At 45.2% G+C, this 20499-nt stretch overlaps 1 protein-coding gene across 3 annotated transcripts in view; it reads right to left on the reverse strand.

Annotated features, from left to right (window-relative positions):
* NBAS (NBAS subunit of NRZ tethering complex) overlaps positions 1 to 20499 on the reverse strand; it is a 291645-nt gene that overhangs the window by 127095 nt on the left and 144051 nt on the right. For all 3 annotated transcript variants that reach the window (XM_036262542.1, XM_036262544.1, XM_036262543.1), the window contains 7 exons: positions 19279 to 19381; positions 15517 to 15746; positions 12873 to 12985; positions 6231 to 6344; positions 3370 to 3483; positions 1063 to 1220; positions 612 to 701 (listed from right to left, as the gene is read on the reverse strand). In XM_036262542.1, coding sequence (XP_036118435.1) covers positions 612 to 701; positions 1063 to 1220; positions 3370 to 3483; positions 6231 to 6344; positions 12873 to 12985; positions 15517 to 15746; positions 19279 to 19381 — 922 coding nt within the window. The remainder of the gene's footprint in view (positions 1 to 611; positions 702 to 1062; positions 1221 to 3369; positions 3484 to 6230; positions 6345 to 12872; positions 12986 to 15516; positions 15747 to 19278; positions 19382 to 20499) is intronic.

Consider the following 20499-nt stretch of genomic DNA (forward strand, 5'->3'; position numbering starts at 1 on the left):
TTCTATGGGCGCACCGCGATGAGTTTCTATACGCGCACCGCGATGAGCTTCTATGGGCGCACCGCGATGAGCTTCTATGGGCGCACCGCGATGAGTTTCTATACGCGCACCGCGATGAGCTTCTATACGCGCACCGCGATGAGCTTCTATACGCGCACCGCGATGAGCTTCCATGAGTTTCTATACGCGCACCGCGATGAGCTTCTATGGGCGCACCGCGATGAGTTTCTATGGGCGCACCGCGATGAAGTAACAACAGGTAACCACACTGCCCGTAACAGCACAAATCACATAAGCACAGCCTGGGGTATTTTCATTCTCTGTATTTTTCTGGGGCAAACGTAGGTTTACAGTTGTTTATATGGAAAATGATACAATAATTAATCAATAATAATACAAAAATAGACTGTGTTTCGAGGACTCACAACTGGAAACTTAATTTTGCCCCACCTGCATTTCACACACACGAAAGTTTGAAGGAAAAACAGTCTTTACAGACACAGAAAAAAGCACACACACACACACGCCCTCCCAGCCCGAGGGCAGGTGATGCCCTGTCACCCAGGGCCAGCCTCCCAGCTGCCTGTTCCCTGGTCCCAGCGCCGACTCACCTCTGGCAGCACTTTACTAAGGAACGGCCCAGCACTGACACTCTCTTCTCCTGCCCGATGGATCTGGAAATTCACTCTTTGGTAAAGAATCTGAAAAGAGAAGGCAACACAGTGTGAACAAATCATGTTTTTAAATTTGCCTCTCTTCACAATGTGGGCGGAAATTTAAAAAGTGGTCTTTGGAGAAAAACTGAATGAGTGGTTTGGGGAACAGGACTCCAGGGACAGCATCACTCGGACACAACAGTCTCCGAAGTGGAACCCGCTCTGCACCCTTTCTTCCTACTATAACAAACAGCACTATCTTATGTCGGGGTATCTTCAGATTCCTTTTCACATGAGTAACAAGCTAGTTTTCTTCCATAAATTCAATTTCTTCTATTATTTTTTAAAATGACCACGAACCTCACACACCCAAAAAACGCCGTGCGTGTCCACGGGGCGCACTTACTTCTGTCTGCAGAGAGCTGCTCGCTGCCAGCAGGGGTTCAATGCTGCCAGGCGGACAGTGCGTCAGAGCAAAGGCCATGAGCTCCTGACGACTGGCCAGGTCCTGGAAGCCCTCCGACTGTCCTAGCTGGCTGCAAACATCCCAACTTTTAGAATAGCCTGCAAAATTGACAAGACAAAACACATGACTTTCAAAAGAAGAAACATCTTCAACCTAACAGGATGATTTCAATGGCTTTCTGCTCAGGTGTTGTGTTACCAAAGCAAAACCACAGCCACCGGCAACGCGTAATGTTATAGAACCAGAAACACACAAGGATCCAGGGCACAACAGAAAGAGCATGTTGGTTTCTCGTCCAGCATGGTCAACGCTACTCCAGACAGGTTTCTGATAAGCTTACATTTCGGGCTACCTGACAATGACTACAAATAATCTGCTCTGGTGCTGAGCCAACGGAATTCAGAAGACTGGAGGCTTTGGCCCCAGCCTCCTCCGCACACCTGTGAGCTGGAGAAAGCTCCAAGTGTCACACTTCCTTCACTACTACAGAGACACAGCGATGTCTTCCTTGTCGGTCTGTGGAAAGGATTAAATGACAGTTGTATTTAAAAGTACTCTGTAAACTGGAAAGTGCTAGGAAAAGAGAACTTAGTTTAGACAGCTACCAGAATCATCCCCTTTGTAGAAGACAGAGACCCAAGGAACATGCCAAGGATACACTCACCCTAACTCCTGGCAAAGGTCCTTTTCCTACACAATTCTACACTGTGAATTCTGCAAATATACTTTTCTCTTATTCAAAGGAGTTCCGGTTTGAAAGTAGGGTTTTCCCTAAGCACAAAGGCCTCAGTCTACAATAACTTCTCTAAATATATAAAGTAAAAAATTAATCCAGGTACCAGTATTAACAGGAATAAAATTATTACAAACCTCTCTAAATAAACAGTTGAAGAGTAATACAATAATGTTTTTCCAGCAAACCGCAGTTATTTTGCAACTTAATGTTGCAAAATCACTTGGTTAATATTACAGAACACGGCTCTTTTATGGAAACAGTTTTCTAATGTTGAGGCTGTAAAGCAGTGAGCTCCCCGAGTTCTGGACATCTCCAGAGCTGTACCGACAAAGACCCTCCCCCAACTAAACTGCGGTCACCTTCTCTCTGCCCCCTTCCGGACTAGGCCTACACCTCGGCCCAGTCCCTGCTGAGCCATTAGCGAGAACCTGCTAAGTCAGTTCAGAGGGACTCTCCCACTGCCTGTAGCAATCACCCTTGACATCTGATCAAATTCCTCAGCCCTCACCCTTGACATCTGACCACCCTGGCCTGCCTTCAGCAAGAATCCTGTTACGGCAGTTTAGCAAGAATGCCACTACCCCTGGTGTCTCATCACAGCAGTTTTTCATCCAGTGATCCCCTCACTCTGACCGCGGCTATAACCCCCAAACTGTCTCTCCTGTATCCAGAGTTCACCTTGCTCTCTCTTCCCTATTGCAATAGTTTCAGCATCTACTGCGGAAGTCTTGAATAAAGTTTTCCTGACCGTTTTAACAAGTGTCAGAATAATATCTGCTGTAACGGTGTCACATACACGTGCACAAATCATAGGTGCACGGCTCTGCGAATCATCACGAAGCGAGCGCTGCATCTCGGCCACTCGCCACGCAGGCACCGACGGGGGTGAAGAGGGCGCCGGGGCTCCCACATGCTTGGGCATGGCTACAGGAAGGAGGTCACTCCGTACAGGGCCTGTGAGACCACGAGATCACTCCTACCTCGCTGGGGAGTGAATGCGTGTGTCTTCTAATAGAAACTATCCTACAGTAAAATCTGCATATCCTCCAGAGACCTGGATTAGAATTTCAATATACAAAACTTTAGGGTTACAAAACACTTCCCAATTCCTCAATATTCATTTAAAATACAGCATCATTTTCTTTAAAAGATGACAGAAATATTGACTATAGAATCACAAACAGTGGATACTTCAAAAACTTAAAGTTTCTTTTAAATCACAAACACATAAAAGGCAGCCATTTTTTGCAGAAACCTGTTGTTAAACTTCTGAGACTATTTAAATGGGAAATGGAAAGTACCCAAAAATCTCAGACAAAATACAACCCGAGGCACTGAAGTGCTCAGTAAACACACGAGCTCATGGCATGCACACTTATGCTCACAAGCTGCTCCCCAGTCTTACGAACGCAAGGTGACGGGCTGGCCAACTAGGCCAGTGGACTTGAGAACAGACCTTTCCTGTCTGCATAAAGGGGACGAGCAAAGTGCTGAGTGGCCGCCTACTTCACCTGCGGCCATCAGCTCCTGGCAGTGCACACTGGCTGCTTTGTAGTCATGGAAACGAAGTGCTTGCTCCACTAGAAGGATCAGAACCTGTCCACGCCTTTCTTCTGGGTCTTCGCCTGTAAACACATACATACGACTTAATGATTTGACAGCATGGATTCATAAAAGAGTTCACGAACACCATCTTTCAAGTTAATTCAAAAATCAAAGGTAACGATCAGACTGATTTTAAAAGATTACGGGACAAAAGGTCACAGCAACTTCCACCTTCTGATCCACTTAATCTTCGGATCAGGTCTCAGACTCCTAAGCAATCAATGATTCTCAGCAGCCAGCCCAGCAGCCCAGCCTGAGAAGGCAGAGGAAAAGCTTTCCTCCCCACAAGGACTTTAAACTCTTTTGCTATGAGAAAATTTCACTTTTGTATTTTTCCCTTTGAATGTTCTGTTTCTAATTATAAATATAATTTAAGATAACTATAAGGACAGGAAAAAATGTAAACACAAAGTAAAATAGATGTCATTTTGAAGTTTCACTGACAGTATGCATCTCTCATTTATCACAGTGAACATCCAGACACTAAGAAAATATACCCAATTCGGCTTATGTTAACACAAAGATCTTAAATCCCTTTCCTGAGGTCATGCGTAGAAGTCAGCGTGGACATCACTTCCTTCTTTGACATCACCACGCTTTCTTCACATAACATGCGTGGATTAGGTGTGTCTCCTACATGTCCCTTTGCTTTTCACTCACTGGACACCAACTTATTGCCATGATCCTTTTCCCAACCCACACCTCCTCCAAGACTGTAAGCTCTCAGAAGACAGGGCTGCTGCTGAACACTCAGTACCAGCCCCAAGTCCTGCACATAACCGAGGCTCAAAAAACATCCTCAATGAAATGGGCACAGATTCAATTCAGAATGTAATTTTCAATTCTAACACAAATAATTCCAAGTTACAATAAAGATGATTTGTATATTTAGGCTAAAAAGAAAAAAAATTACTATTTTAATGAGATAACAAAACCTAAAATTATTTTCAATATTTCTAGGGCAAAACAAAAAACATGTCTCTGGTCTTTGCATTAAGCTATTAAATGGTTTGAAAGCATAAGGAAACATCACAGAAAGCGTTGAAGGAAACTTTTAAAGTATGTCCCCACAAATCTATCTCCCTTCTGTGCTTAAGGGTTAAATAAAACCCAAGCTAAGCACTGCCCAGGCTGGTCTGAAATATTTCTCTAGAAAGAGCTGATCTAGCACAAAGAGGCACAGCACTATTAGGACCACACACTCGTGTTTAGTGACCCTAATTAAGGGGAGTGGAACTGCTACCCCAGAAGGCCATCAAGACCAGGCCGACTCAGGAGAGCTTCTGCTTCCCCCGTCAACTGCCTGGAAGAACGTAGACAGGCGGCCTGGGCCAGAAAGAGCGAGCGCTGTGACCAGAGATCACTTTCACGTCTGAACAGCGCACCTGCCTGGCATGGCCAACATCTGTCTACCGAACACCTGCTTTCCCACCTTCCTATAAATGGTCTTCCTCCCCTTGGGAGCCCCGGATGCCAGCCCCTCTCCTGAGCTCAGGGCAGCACGTAAGTCTCAAGTGCCTGCCTGCCTTTGACCTCACGTCTTCACGGGCTCCAGCACGTATGCCCTTAAGTTTGATTTTCCCCATTAATCTGTTTTATGCCAAATCAGTGATTAGACCAGTTGAAGAACCTAGAAGGAAAGAAGGGACCCCCCCCATATAATATGTAATATGGGTAATGGAACAATATGTATGCATTTATCAACAATAACATATCACAATTAGTAGAAAACCAATTCCCTAAATAACATTCTTGAAATGTTGGCATTTATTCAAAATATCTGCATTAAAAATGAGAGGGCCAGGTGTGATTTTTCCCATGGGTCACCTGGCTAGGCTACAGACACTGATCTAGGCGTTGTTGTGAAGGTGGTCTACAGATGTAATCAAAGCCCCCAGTCAGCTGACTGTAAGTAAGGGCCCACTGATCCCAGTAAGAGGAAAGGATTCAAAGTCAGGAATACATTATTTAACTTCTTTATTTCTGTTTCCTTATGCTCAAAATGAGATTCGCATCTTCGCTGTAAGGGACACAGGAAGAAGTAACTTAGATCAGTACCAAAGGGCAAAATGAGAATCACTGTTGTCTCAATGTAAACTTTCAAGTGGAGATGAGTCAAACCATCATCTAGAAGTCCAAAGTACAAATGTTTAACTGCTTTAATTCTAGAAGGTTCCATCTGAGCAGTTGATTAAAAGGAAGAACGTAACCAAAAACAGGCCTGAAAAGAAAGGTGTCGAGAAAATGTCACAACCAGGAAGCGAGACCCCAGGAGAAGGGCAGGGGCGGCGGGACTGGGCGCCACTGAGAAGAGCGCGCCGTCTCGCCTGGAGAGGACTGACGACGAGGGACAGGCCCCGCGTGCCTGGGATGGAGTTTAACCCACGTCCACAGATTCTCTGACCCGCTCCTCCGAAGATGGAACCAATGCGCCCCCCGTGAGTGGAGGCTGGCTAGCAACTGACTTCTAACAGAATGAGGTGGAAAAGACGGTGTGTGATTTCCAAGACGCGGTCAGAGGCATCATAGGCTCCCCCCTCCTCTCTGGTGGATGGACTGCTCCAGGAGAAATGAGTTCATGTTAACACTCAAGAAGTCCTGTAGAGAGGTCCATGTGACATTTCGGTAACATGCCAATCTTTCTAGAAGAAGACAAATCGTTGCCCAAAGAGCTATCCTCACACCGGTACACACCTATTGTGAGGTTCGCCTGAGACTGACGAGCATAGCAGGGAGACTTCTCTGCAGTCCAGCACCCCAGACTTACCGGCCACCCTCAGCAGCTCTGCAAGTCCCAGCAGCTTGGCGGCCTGCTTGTAGCACGCGGGGGACTGGCACACACAGTCCTTGATGAGGCCGACCCGGTCCGAGCACAGGCGCACTGCAGAGGGAGACAGACAGTCAAGACTTGTGACCGGGCATCACGAGGCTATCATGACCTTCCTGATGCAAGGCAACCAGATAAAACGAAAACCATGCTAGATCCAGGTCACTAAGTGGTCAGACACACGGTTTTTAAAAAGTAAAAATTATTGTTGCTTCTGAATAAATAACGTACGACATGAATCTTTTCTGCCACCAAATTTCGGAAACAGCAAATGAACTGGCATTTGGGAACTAGGAAACATGTCACATTCTCAAGTGCCATGTCAGGCTTTAGGGGAAGTTTGAAGAAGGCACTATTTATCATTGAAAACTTCACAGACTTCCTGTTACACCTGCCCGCCCCCCAAATCCAATCCATGTTCAAACACCTGCTGTCTCCCTCCATGAACATCTCCCCAGGGTGCAGACAGGAGTTCTCAAAGTACTCCCTACTCCAGCCCATTACCCTTTCTCCCAACAGACCCATTGCTCTCACGTCTGCAAGCTGTTAGGGAAATGTAACACGTCTGATCACACCAATTCATTCCATGACTATGAGGTCATTAAAAACACTTAAAATGAAGGAGGGAAAAACAGTCAACAAGCATTACATGTATGCTAGGAAGAAATGGTATTTATTTAGATGTCTTTTTTTTTTTTAATCCTCACCTGAGGACATTTTTTCATTTTTTGTTCAGATAGAGTGGGAGGGAGAGAGAGGAAGAGAGAAAGAAACATCAATGGGACAGGGACACATTGAGTGGCTGCCTCCCACACCCACGACCCAACCAGGGCCGGGGACAAACTGCAACCGAGGTACATGCCCTTAGTGGGAACCGAACCCGGGTCTCTCTGGACCGCAGGCCGACGCTCTAACCACTGAGTCAAACCGGCCAGGGCTAGGTGACCATCTTTAAGAAGCATGGTACTACCTAGGAGGCTGGGCCCTAATAAATACAACAGTAACAACACACCTTAAACGAATAGGCATTACATGAATAGGACCCTCGTCCCAGACACCGATGTGAGTGCTTTATTGTACCAACCCTATAAGGCAGAACCACCTTTCAAAGCAGATACTATTATCCTCAAGGGAAAAAACTGAGGTCCAGAAAGGTTAAGTACTTTGACCGAGGTCACTGAAAAAGTGGTAAGACCAGAATTCAACACTGTTCCTTAAATGTTTTTCATATGTCCATTTCTTTAACACATCCCACACATCTTGTGTTCTCCCCAAACTTCTTCTGGATAAAGGAGAGAGGCAGTGTTTTTTGTTTGGACAGGACCCTTTTTATTGGTAAGTCTGTTTCTTTTTTTTTTTTTTAATTATTTTTATTAATTTATTTTTGTTACAGATGTTTCTCCTTTTCCCCCCATTGACACCCTCCTCCCCGCCCCGTCCCCTTGTCTGTGTTCATTGGTTATGCATATAAATTCTGGGGTTTATGTCTTCTCCCCCGCCACTCCCTCTTCTGAGGTTTGTCAGTCTGTACCCTACTTCTATATCTCTGAGTCTATTTTGTTTATCAGTTTGTTTAGTTCATTATATTCTACAAATAAGGGAGATCATGTGATATATGTCTTTCTCTGCTTGGTTTGTTTCACTTAGCATAATACTCCCCAGGTCCCTCCATGTCGTCTCAAAGGCTAAGAGATCTTTCTTTCTTACAGCTGCATAGTACTCCATTGTGTATATGTACCACTGCTTTTTTATCCATTCGTCTATTGATGGACACTTGGGTTGTTTCCAGATCTTAGCTATTGTAAATAGTGCTGCTGTAAACATAGAGGTACATATATTCTTTCTGATTGGTGTTTCAGGCTTCTTAGGGTACATCCTAGAAGTGGGGATCACTGGGTCAAATGGCAGTTCAATTTTTAACTTTTTGAGGTAACACCATAGTGTTTTCCATAGTGGCTGCACCAGTCTGCATGCCCACCTTTACTGGTAAGTCTTTATGATGGTTCGATTTCAAACTTACAGAAAAGCTGCAGGAATGGTATGTTTCTTGAAGGGAAAAGGTCTTATGTTCCTAAAATTCCTTTTAAATGGAATTAATGAATACGAAAGGATGTGCACGTATCTATTTTTTAATAATGGAAGATCTCACATCCCTGTGGCTCTCGCCAATATACCTCAAATGTTAAAACAAAGGAAAAGCTACTGTATACACACACGTCCCAGAAATACGAAGCATTTACTGACTAGCTATCCACATGCCAAACCCTCTCATCACAGGCTCCCGGGGCAGGGAGCGCGCATGCCCAGCAGCCACAGACGTAAACCCTGAACTGCACTCAGGCAGAACGGCATCGCAGGTGCAGGGCGCCCAGTAGCTGTGACGCCACAGAAGCACACGTCTGAACCGCGTAGGAGAGGAAGGGGTTGCGGAGTCAGCCACTTCGCTGATGGGTGAGGGCATAGATCAGAGGTTCCTCTCAAGGACCTTTGACCTGCACATCTCTTCCTCAGCAGACCACTGTCCGCTGTCTGTCAAGGCAGTTCACAAGCCAGGCGGCCTAGGTTGAATTCTAGCCACACCTCTAACCAGCCGTGTGACCTAAGCAGCTATTTAACCTCCCTGTGCCTTGGCTTCATCCTCTGGAAAACAGAAACAATAACAGTCACTACCTCGTGGGGTATGTATGAGAATAAATACATGTGAAATATACACAGAACATAAAAACTACTCAATAAATATTAGTTGTTATTATTACTACTGGCATTCACAGAAACGCTTATTAAGTATGGGACCCTATAATGTAAGGATTTTCAATGTTTCGAGATAAACCTTCAGGACTGTCTAGGGAATGTTTATCCCCTCCTGAGGAAGGTGAAGTTCAAAGACAGTAAGTTGCCACAGGTCACAGAGCTCGACGTGGCTGAATCAGCATTTACACCCCTACGTGACAGTCCGGTGTGACTCTGTCTTGTTATCAGTATGTCAGCCGCTCGAAGTCAGGACCTGTGCCCTAGGCCCCTCATTATTTCGGTTCCTGGAATGAAGTGGCGAAATTAACGTTTGCCGGCTGGAAGGACAGCGGAGTGAAGGGAGGAGGACGAAGAGGTGGTGGGGAAGGAAGGGGGAGGAGAACGAGAAGGTAGGTGAGGCCGCTCCGATGCCACCGTCACGGAGAACACAGCCACAGCTCGCACACGGAGGGAGGTTGCGAGGCCCCCACTCGCCCGGCAGTAAGCGCGGAACTGGCCCCAGGCCGGGTTTAACCACATGCCCGGAACACTGCCTGTTAGAGAAAAAACCTGGGAGAAGCTAAAATATCATCAATCTGCTCATCTGAGTAGTAAAAATAATTCACACATAAACACCCAATCTTAGGGAAGCACACACGTGTACACATACAAATGATTCAAAAGAGACTTATACATCAGGAATCATTTTTACACAATGTTTCCGTTCCTGTTTTCTATTAACTTGTTAACTTTAACTTAGCTAGTACCACTAGGCTTCACGGGATGAGAAACAGTAACTCCTGAAGGGTAGGCAAAGAAGGGTCCAAAACACAGCAAGTGACAAAAGGAACTGTTGTCCGCTGACTACAATAAAACATCTGGACCATTTGTCTTGAAATATCCGGTTGCTTTATTTGTCCAGCATCCCTGATGAATACAAAAGCAGCTTAAATGTCAAGTGTATTTGCAGTATCGATGCAACAAGCAGAATATATACAAAGGAAACATTCTGTCTCCACAGCTGGACTTTGACAGTCACCCTAACAAACGCTGGACGGCGGTGGGGACATGAAACCTTTCTGACGTCACCCTAACAAACGCTGGACGGCGGTGGGGACACGAAAGCCTTTCTGACGTCACCCTAACAAACGCTGGACGGCGGTGGGGACACGAAGCCTCTCTGACGGGCACCCTAACAAACACTGGACGGCGGTGGGGACATGAAACCTTTCTGACAGTCACCCTAACAAACACTGGACGGCGGTGGGGACATGAAGCCTTTCTGGCAGTCGCCCTAACAAACGCTGGACAGCGGTGGGGACATGAAGCCTTTCTGGCAGTCGCCCTAACAAACGCTGGACGGCGGTGGGGACACGAAGCCTCTCTGACGGGCACCCTAACAAACGCTGGACGGCGGTGGGGACACGAAGCCTTTCTACGGGCACCCTAACAAACGCTGGACAACGGTGGGGACATGGAAGCGGGCGTCTTCCTTCACCCCTCCTCAGTCAGGAAGCTTCTCAGATGCTGCCATAGGACTGGAGGTTTGGTCGCAGGGGTGCCAACCCATCAGCGGTGTGCAAGTACCGCCCGTCAGAACAATGCTAACAGAGCACCATAGAAAAAATGGGCCAATGTAGTATTTTAAATTTAGTAGCATTTGGGGATTGTAAGAAAAAGTTTCTTTGCAGTACATCAATCTGGTTGGATTATATAAGTAGCTAAAATATAGACACACATACACACACGAGTCAAAGCTATAATGACTTGGCCTAACAAGAAATATAAGAAGGGCTCAAGCTCTGGTCGGTTTGGCTCAGTGATTAGAACATGAGCCCGTGGACCAGAGAGTCACAGGTTTAATTCTGGTCAGGGCATGTACCTTGGTTCTGGTTCGGGCCCTGGCGCTAGTCAGGGTCAGGGTCATGCAGGAGGCAACCAATCGATGAGTATCTCTCACATTCATGCTTCTCCCCGCCCCTTCCCTTCTCCTCCCCTACCACTCTCTCTGAAAATAAATGAAAAAATATCCTCGGGTGAGGAAAGAAAGAAAGAGAAAGAGAGAGAGAGAGAAAGGGGGGGAGAGAGAGAGAGAGAGAAGGAAGGAAGGAGGGGAGGGGAGAGAGGGAGGGAGGGAGGGGAGAGAGGGAGGGAGGGAGGGAGGGAGGGAGGGAGGGAGGGAGGGAGGGAAGGAAGGAAAGAAGGAAGGAAGGAAGGAAGGAAGGAAGGAAGGAAGGAAGGAAGGAAGGCAGGCAGGCTCAAGTTTCATAGTCCTCTGGACTCTCCTGTGTCTGAAAACTTCAATTAAAAACATAAGTGTTTCTGAGAAGGTACTTAATGATTAAGGCATTTGAGAATAAACTGAAAATGCTTTTTAATAACTCAGATTAATCTTCATAATTTTAAGAAGCTCTGAGTTCAACAATTACATGAGTGGTATAACTAAAAAGAATTTTCTAGTTATTTAACAATCACCTTAAATATATTTAAGATGCGTCAGGATATATACAATCACGTGCAAATTATTTATAAACAATGACATTCGAGGTAATAGCAACACTGCCTTTTCAAGCCTGATGCATCTGTCTGACAAGCAAACGTCACTTCTCAGGAAGTCTCCAGTGGAAACGCACATGGGAGCACGAAAGGTCCCTGCTGGCCGCCCTCCCTGCGTAGCCACTGTGCTCCATCTACTCAGAACACTCGAGGACACAGACACCACGAAGCCTGAAACAGGCCATCACTATCCCAAGATACTCGGAATTTTAAAAAAGTAATAAAAAGAGGAATGACAATTTTCTTTTTATCCTCACCCAAGGACATTTTTCCATTTTTTGTTCAGATAGAGTGGGAAGGAGGGAGAGAGAGAGAGAGAGAGAGAGAGACATCGACGTGAAAGGGACACATTGAGTGGCTGCCTCCCACACGACCCAACTGGGGCTGGGACAAACTGCAACCGAGCTATGTGCCCTTAGCAGGAACTGAACCCGGGCCTCTCTGGACTGCAGGCTGACGCTCTAACTACTGAGCCAAATAGGCCAGGGCGAGGAGTGACAATTTTGGTGAAAATGTACCAAAACCCAGAGATGAAAGAAATTCAGCTATACTACCCCCACCCCCAATTCCAAACATGTCCACAGGTAAGAAGAGAGACAAACTACACTGGAGCCATCCAAGCACACTGCGAAGAACCAAGCCAACCTTCTGGCAGGGCACTGAGGTCCAGGGCCAAGCGACAGAACTCTGCCTCCCACCTGCCAGGTACCGGCCAGGGCCCTGGGGGCACTGCACTCACAGCACAACCTAGATGCTGACAGGTAAGTCGATTTGGCTGACATTCACCTGATATTTACATTTAGGTCAAAAGTCCTGAGCAATGTTAGGATATCGCCAATAATTAAACTCTAAACAGGAACTTCCTGTCATTCCCTCTTTTAAAATAACAGCATCAACCTAATCAAGAATATCCTTCAGTAAGCATAAAAAGAAATAAACTATTACCACTTATAGCTACTTCTAAATCTATGCAGCTGAAACGAAATACAGAAATGAATGTATTCCGAAACAGATGTACATCTGCAACTCGTCCCCATAATCCCAGATTTCTACTTGTTTTTACCCAGGGGCCTCACCGCCAGGATTGAAGTTACTTCCTTCAGTGTCATAACCATGACCTTAAAAAAATAAAATTGTGATAAAATGTTGGTTTTCTTTGTTCTTCTGGGTTCCAACCTAAATTTCATTTGAAAAATGGGCAGGATCTATTGCTAATGAATTTAAAAAACTAAAAAGGAAGACTGGAAAATTAATGAAAAACACAAATCACGGTGCAAGACCAAGCAGATAACGCACCTTGCAAAGGCAGGATCTTCACCCCGAATTCTTCCAGACACCCAACGGCTTGGATAAGATCCAGCTCCGCCTGAATGGCAGGAGGTCTATCTGATACCAGCTGCAAGCAGCACCTGGGAGAAATAAGATACAGTTCTAAGAAGCGGCAACAACATGTGTTTGGCTAAGCACTGCTCACGTTCAACAACGTGAGATCCAACACCTATTTATCAAAAGCCTACTGCTGTCCGAGTCTTCTGCAGGCGCTTCCTGTTATCTTTCTCACGCTTCAGGACAAGCCGTGAGATAGGAAAACATCACCATTTGCTCTTTAAGGAGGCCCAGGCCCAAGCCCAGACGGGATGATTTGCACGGGGCTACGTGGCTGGCAACAGTATCGCAGCAGAAAGCACGACACTGGGAAAGATAAAGTCACAGACGGAATGCAGATGATTTCCAGCTATTCTTCCAGCAAAAACAGAAACATGTTGATTCGGCAACAACTGTGTCTCCCTCGACCTGAAACAGGAACAACCTAACCAACTGCAGGAGACATTTTTCTGACGGAGAAGGAAGGAGCAGCCGGCAATGCAGCGCTTCGATGAAAACCGGAGAAAGTGGTTCGCTTACCTAGGAATCTGTGATCCCTTCAACACGTTTTGAACAAATCCTTAAAAACCCCAGACACAGACAGTGGACTTAATAAATATTTTATTAACGAGCGAAGGTGCTTTCTGAAGGGTGCAGGTAGAGTGATGCTGGAATACGAGACAAGAAAGGCAGTTAGAGACCAGTCCCCGCAGAGCTGATGATGCCGTCGAGATCAGGTGAAGATACCTGGGCACCAGGGTGGACACCGCACTGAAGCCAGATGAGGATGAACACACTGCTGATCCACTGTGAAGGTACAGAACCTCTGCCGTACCCACCAAAATTCTCACTGCACTATGCTTGGAACCCAGGAATTCCAGCTCAAGACATTGATGCAGCTAGGCTCATGCACGCACAGACTTGAATTATGAATGTTCACTACCACAGTGTTTTTAAAGTAAAATAAAATACACTGAATCGGGAACTAATTCAATGAGGTACATAAAAGTCAAGGAATGGAATATTGTATGACTATCAAAAAAGAATGAAACAAACCTCTATGTACTCATATGGGAAAATCTTTAATATAAATGAAAAATGAAAAAAAAGATACAGAAAGGTATGCAGAAGTAGTAATCATTTATTTGTGATTTAAGAAAGAAGATAGCATTTTATATTTGGAAAGAATACACAGAAAACTGGTTTTAAAAATAACTGCGGGATAAAGTCAGGGAAATTAGAACGAGGAGAGAGACTTACTGTAAATAGATATCCTTTCTGTAAGTTTGACTATTTTAGCTTGAGATGTATTGCTTCCCCAATAGGAAATATTAGTTAATAAATAACAATTTGATCAATAAGAAGATAGGGGCTATTTCCTACATTTACTAAAACTGTGAACACTTAAATATATCCAGGCTCATAGGTCTCAGTCAGTTTGGCGCCATATTATATACACCTGAAATCTTTTTTAAGCTAAGGTGTATCCTTGAGGCAGGAAAAGGGATGGAATGAAGGCGACATACAGGAAGGGTGGTTTTTAAAATGATCTCTGAGAACACCTGCCCAACGGATGTAGGTCAAACACCCCCGTTTCAAAGGTTATTCTCCTTGGTACTTTCATCATCTGAAATGCAATCCCTTGGGAGAGAAGAGAAAAATTTACTATTTAAACAACTGTGTCAAGTTCAAAAACATGGTTTGAGAAAACATGATTCTCTCTGTGGTAAGATAGCGCTGAAAAAACAAGTTACCTTTAAGTTTTGCTAGAGTTGAAACAACTAGTAATTTGGGGGTAAAATAAATCTAAATAGCTTCCACAGTCATTACAATCACAATAAATTCCAAATGGGCCTAAAACTACAGTATAAAAATAAAGCCATCAAAGTAGTAAGAAATAATATGAAAAACTATTTTAATGGTCTTGGGATTTAAAGGCCTTCCAAAGGATGATACAAAAGACTGAAACTATAGAAGAAAAACAACCAAATTTTTTAAAAATTCTGATAGCAATTTAAAAGATAAATCGTATATAATAAAAACTTGGCAACACAGTTAAAATATTTAAGACAAGCAAAGAGCAAATGTCCCTATGCAAAAAAAGGTCCAAAGAATCAATGGCAAAAAGATGAACACTCCATTTCCAGTACAACAGGCCAAGAGGGGAACTACATTCATATTCCAGAAATTTCCACCTGGTAGGGAATTCTGTGCTTTACCATTTAATCAGGTCCGGAAGCCATGTGAAGGATACAGACATCACCTAAGTGTGCTGGAAATTGCCAGAACTTGAATTTTCAGGCGATTACATGAATCTCTTCCAGCAGAAGTACAACCTGCAGCTGCTCAGCACAGGTGCAAAGGGGAACGTACTAGGAAAAGGGGGTCACGAGGAAGCTGATGACTAGTCCTAACATCAGCTTTCTTTCTATATTCAAGTAGTCAACAACTGAGCCCCATACCGCATCGTCAGTTCACACATGTGATAGTGTCTTTTGTGAGTGGAGAGTAAAACCGCCAGCGTTGTCCGTGCACTGCCGCCCCTCCCTCTGGTGGAAGAACCCAGACACTCTACCTGGCCAGATCCATGCAGCTGTCAGTGAGGCTGGCAGAAGAATTGAAGTACTCTCTGCTGGCAGCCAAGACCAAGTCAATACTTTTCTCGTAACTGACCCTGTACGGGGCCTTCCCTTTCTGGGCGGCGCTGGCTGGCGGGTTCACGGACCCAGCGTGGCAATGCATCATCTGCCCAGCCAGGTGGATGTTTTCTAGGCGACTGGAACACAGGAGGCTTTCTGCAAATATCTGGGGAAACAAGAAACTGGAATTAGTGCTTTAAAAAGGATGATTAGATTCTCAACCCAACGAAGGCTCTGATATCCAAATGAAATCAATTAAAAATACAGCCACCCTGGAGGTAACAGCTGAACAACGCTGAGAATGTACTAAATGACAATGACGCACACTTTAAAGTGGTTCATTTTATGTTATGTAAATTTCACCTCAATAAAAAAAAGCCCTCTTCTAGAAAGAACAATTTAACTGAACAAACCAGTGTTAACCATATTTTAATTGTGTTAAAATGAATATTTCAGTAAAATAGCTAAAGTTCATTCTCATTTAAAAACAGAATCTATCAAACATATTGCCCTACACTCAACGGGGCCACTCTGTTTAAACTATTTATAACCACTTCAATTTTTCATAATAAAATATCTGAATATAAAACATATAATTCATGACTGCTCAAACATCTGAATTCAGTCTTACAAACTAAAATAGCCAAGCTACCAATGTTATACCGATGTTATACTCACACCTAGCCATTAAAATTACAAGGTATCATATAACATTGAGGTTTGTTTTTCCAACCTGCAAATTTAAAGCTAATTAAATAAAACAAGAGCTACTGATGGAAGGTATTCATACAAATATCACCGTATTCTACTAGGTAACTAACAGCATCAATTAACATAAATTTCTTTCTATAATTAAGATTGTAAAAGGGATTGTGGTGGGCACACAATGCAATATACAGATCATGTATCATAGACATGTACACCTGAATCCTATATAATCTTATTAACCAATGTCACCCCAATAAATTTAACAATAAAAAATAAAATAATACTACAATTATGAATACAGAATTTATTATAGAAAATGTGAGTGTAAAAACATTAAAACCACCACTAATCATTAAATAAAAGATTATTTACTCCACAAAAGTCTTAAACAAAGAAAGCCTTTTAAATATACACTAGCCCAGCTGGTGTGGCTCAGTGGATGAGCGTCAACCCTGCACCAAGAGGTCGCCAGTTCGCTTCCTGGTCAGGGCACATGCCCAGGTTGTGGGCCAAATCCTCAGTGGGGGGCATGCAGGAGGCAGCCAGTCAATGTTCTCTCTCATCAATGTTTCAATCTCTCTCTCCCTCTAACGCCCCCATCTCTAATATCAATAAAGAAAAAAATTGTAAATATACACTAATAACATCAATATAAAATTAGTACAAGGACTGCCCTAAGAATGCTCTTCCCAGAAATGCCACCTGGATAAAAACAGCACAGAAATAGAAGAGATGGAAAGAGACTTCATGACGAAACAAGGGTTTCCTTTTCATTATGTAAGACTACCCAATTTTCATGTTTCTAGGCTTCTGAGGAAGGTATGTTTAGACAGGCCTTTACTGAAATTACTGGTAAAAATAAAATTATTAATTGTGATAGAAAGCATATTATCAGTGAGCACTCTAATCACTTCCATCCTACAAGTGAAAAGGGCTCACTCCAAGCAACCAAAATGACTTAACTGTGACAGTTTCTCTGTTCCTTTGGTTTATTCAAGCCATAAGGAGTCAGTGCCCAGTACTGAAACTACAACTCACTCACTCGAAAACTTAAAAGGCTTTGCTAAAATGAAGAATATAAACTTCCCCTCTCAAGGCTGTAAAACATTTTCAATATTGTGCCACTGAGCTTTCAAATTATTTCCCAAGAACAACAAAACCTAACATAATGGCCAAAAGTCAGTAAGACAATACAGCATAATTTAAAAGGTACTAAACAACATTTAACAGCGTAAGTTCACCAAACCTGTATATTACCTTCCTCTAGAATGGGCTCAACGCTACAATATGCTTTCAAATGCCTTCTCGGGGAGACGAGTGGCCAGAAGTCACTAAAACATCAAAGCCTATAAAAAGGTACTGAAATATAACAAAACCAACTTAATAAATCAAGTTGTTTTTGACTGATTACTCTACATAGGAGCTAGTTCAAGTGTGATCCACTTATTACCAATTTTTCTAACAGAAAAAGCAAAATGCTAAGGGAATGCCACTGCAACGTGAACACACCGCTCAGACACACTACTGTCAGGTTTGGACCATGTGCGTACAGATTCTTCTCTGGAAACTGGACTTCAAGTTCCCGTTCCATACAGAAGAGGAACAGTCATACAGCCGTACGTGGTCCAAAACTAACCACAGATATAAACTTCACACTCACTCAAGCATTTAAAACCTGAAGCTCAAAAACCATTCATTTCCCAACAGTCTGCAAGCTCTTTTGTTAAAATCACCTTGAATTAAAATACCAACCCCATGCATAAAATAGAGACCTACTTCTAGAACTCTCCTTTCATCAATGGGTCATGTGACGCAGAGCGCGGTGACACAAGAAATATTCTATATTGCTCATCTAGCTTATTTGACAGAAAAATTCAAATGAGAACCCTCTTTTGGACTTACAATTAAAAGCAGATTATTTAGATCATTTTTCCATGCAAACTATGAGAAATTGGGCGTAATTCACGCATCTCCCAAATAGCGAGGAAGCTCCCTGGGCTGTCCTCCCAGTCCGCCCGCAACCAGCCTGAGCCTCTTCCGTCCCAGAGGCCACGCTGCCTCGGTGAGCCCCAGCGCGAGCGTGCCTGCGACGCCTGCCTAGCGCATGGCCAGGGGAGGGACACACGGAAACAGGACTCACTGGGAAGGCACACGTCACATGACAGAACAAGGCGGCTTCGCAGAGCGCGGAAAGTGAGCTGAGTCCTGAAAATTCGTAGCAGTTTTCAAATAATGGAAAGAGAAAGAAATATATCCAGGCCAAGGGAACAATGCAGTCACAGAAACACAAAACCACTGGGGAGGGATTCAGGACAGGATGGATGCACAGGTGGAGCATGGGGGCCTGGTGAGCTGGTGCGGAGTGTCAGAGTGAGGGGCGGGGCGCCAGAGGAGCGAGGGGGCGGGGCGCCAGAGGAGCGAGGGGGCGGGGCGCCAGAGGAGCAAGGGGGCGGGGCGCCAGAGGAGCAAGGGGCGGAGCGCCAGAGGAGCGAGGGGGACAGAAAGCAGAAATCTGCTGGGACTTTCGGGGCTGTCCGCGAAATGAGGATAACTGATGATCGGTTGGAACCAGCAGCAGATTTTAAGAAGGGGCGCGTAGGAAAGGGTCTGTTTTAGAAGAAGAGTGTCAGTCAGAGTAAATCTGAAGGAGATGTGGAAGTAGGGAGACAAGTGAGAGAGAGGAAGACAGGATGGATTTGACAGACACTTCTTGGGCACAGTAAGTTGTAGTGACCAAAACTGTGGAGTGAGAGGGGTCCAGTACGAGTCCCAGTTTCCCAGCTGAGGATCATTAACCCACTAACCAAATGCTGTCTGCAGCGAGCAGAGGTGGAGAAGACAGGAAGTCAGGCACGAGGAGACTCAAACTGTAAAACGCCGCTCGATCAGCAGCCTTACTCAACAGTTCATGCTCATCACCTTTGTGTCCAACAACGATCTGTAAGGACCGAAATGTCTGAATTGAAGGCAGTAAGTGACCGCGCAGTTACCTCGTAGCAAGTGTCCGCCTCCAGACACGTGTACACGCTCTGCTGCATGGTCAGCATGTCCTGTAGGAGCATCCTCCAGTGGGTCTCACTGACCGGAGGCTGCCTGGGGAAACGGAGGAGAAAAGTCGTAACAGTAACTCATGGGCTCTCTCCCCTTGGCCGACGCTGGGGGGAAAAACTGGTACCACATTCTGTACGCCACACAACCTCCCAAATAATCAACAGAAATGTGTCTCATTTGGACCTGCAGGAACCAGGTCAGAGAAGACAGAGGGCAAGGGGCAGCTGCATCAGCACCGAGATGCCGCCACGCGGCCCTGCCGCCGGCCACCCGGGCACCAGGCTGGCAGAGCACATAGGGCAATGGCAACGGTGAACACAGGTGCTTCTGGGGTGAGACAATGCAGGGAGATGAAGCGCTGTGATCCAGCAGAAAAAGCCCCTGGAGACAGGAGAATTAGTCTGGAACCCCATCTTCAACACTGTCCTTCCTCAGCAGGGGCTGCTTAACTTCAACTAGACATGCAGACCCAGGAGGCCACCACCGCCTGGAACCCCAGCTCACCAGCGGGAACATCAGCTGTTCTTTCAGGGGGAGGCCTGGCTGCAGCCCACAGAGCAATGACACAGAGCACAGCAGGGCCCTTCCTCCCAGTGCAAGAAGACCAGCCTCCAGGGAGGTGCAGGAAGTTTCCTTGCTGGCCTAGGAAGGAGCTCCCCGCTCAAGGGCCAGTATCTTTCCTAACAATTCCACAGGCAGTGCCCAGGGCCCCGTCAAGGACACAGCAGTGACCACACCCAGGAACGGTCCTCTCAGGTGCTCTGGGTCACACACAGTTCTCTCAGGGCAGAGGCAAGGTACGGGCAGGGACCAGCGTGACACGAGCGGTGAGGTCTGTCCGATCCCGGTGGTGTCCAGGGCCACAGAGCTGGAGAACTGACAGTCAGATTCCGCAGTGCACGGCGCAAGGGCTTGTTAACAGTTTCACCCAGTCACGAATTAGCTGCGTGATCCCGAGCAAGTCGTCTAATACTCCTGAGGTCCGGTGTCCTCACAGCCCACCTCACAGTGACAAGCAATGGGTGCGATAACTTTGATAAACACAGGCATCGAAGTAAGATGTTCCTAAGTACTATACAAACAAACGCAATCCCCTGTATGATTTAAATACGTTTCTTAATTTCTCTGGGCTTCAGATCCTTTCTGTATACTGTGAGGAT

This window comes from Molossus molossus, unplaced genomic scaffold, assembly GCF_014108415.1.
Source record: "Molossus molossus isolate mMolMol1 unplaced genomic scaffold, mMolMol1.p scaffold_m16_p_15, whole genome shotgun sequence".
Classification (NCBI taxonomy): Eukaryota; Metazoa; Chordata; class Mammalia; order Chiroptera; family Molossidae; genus Molossus; species Molossus molossus.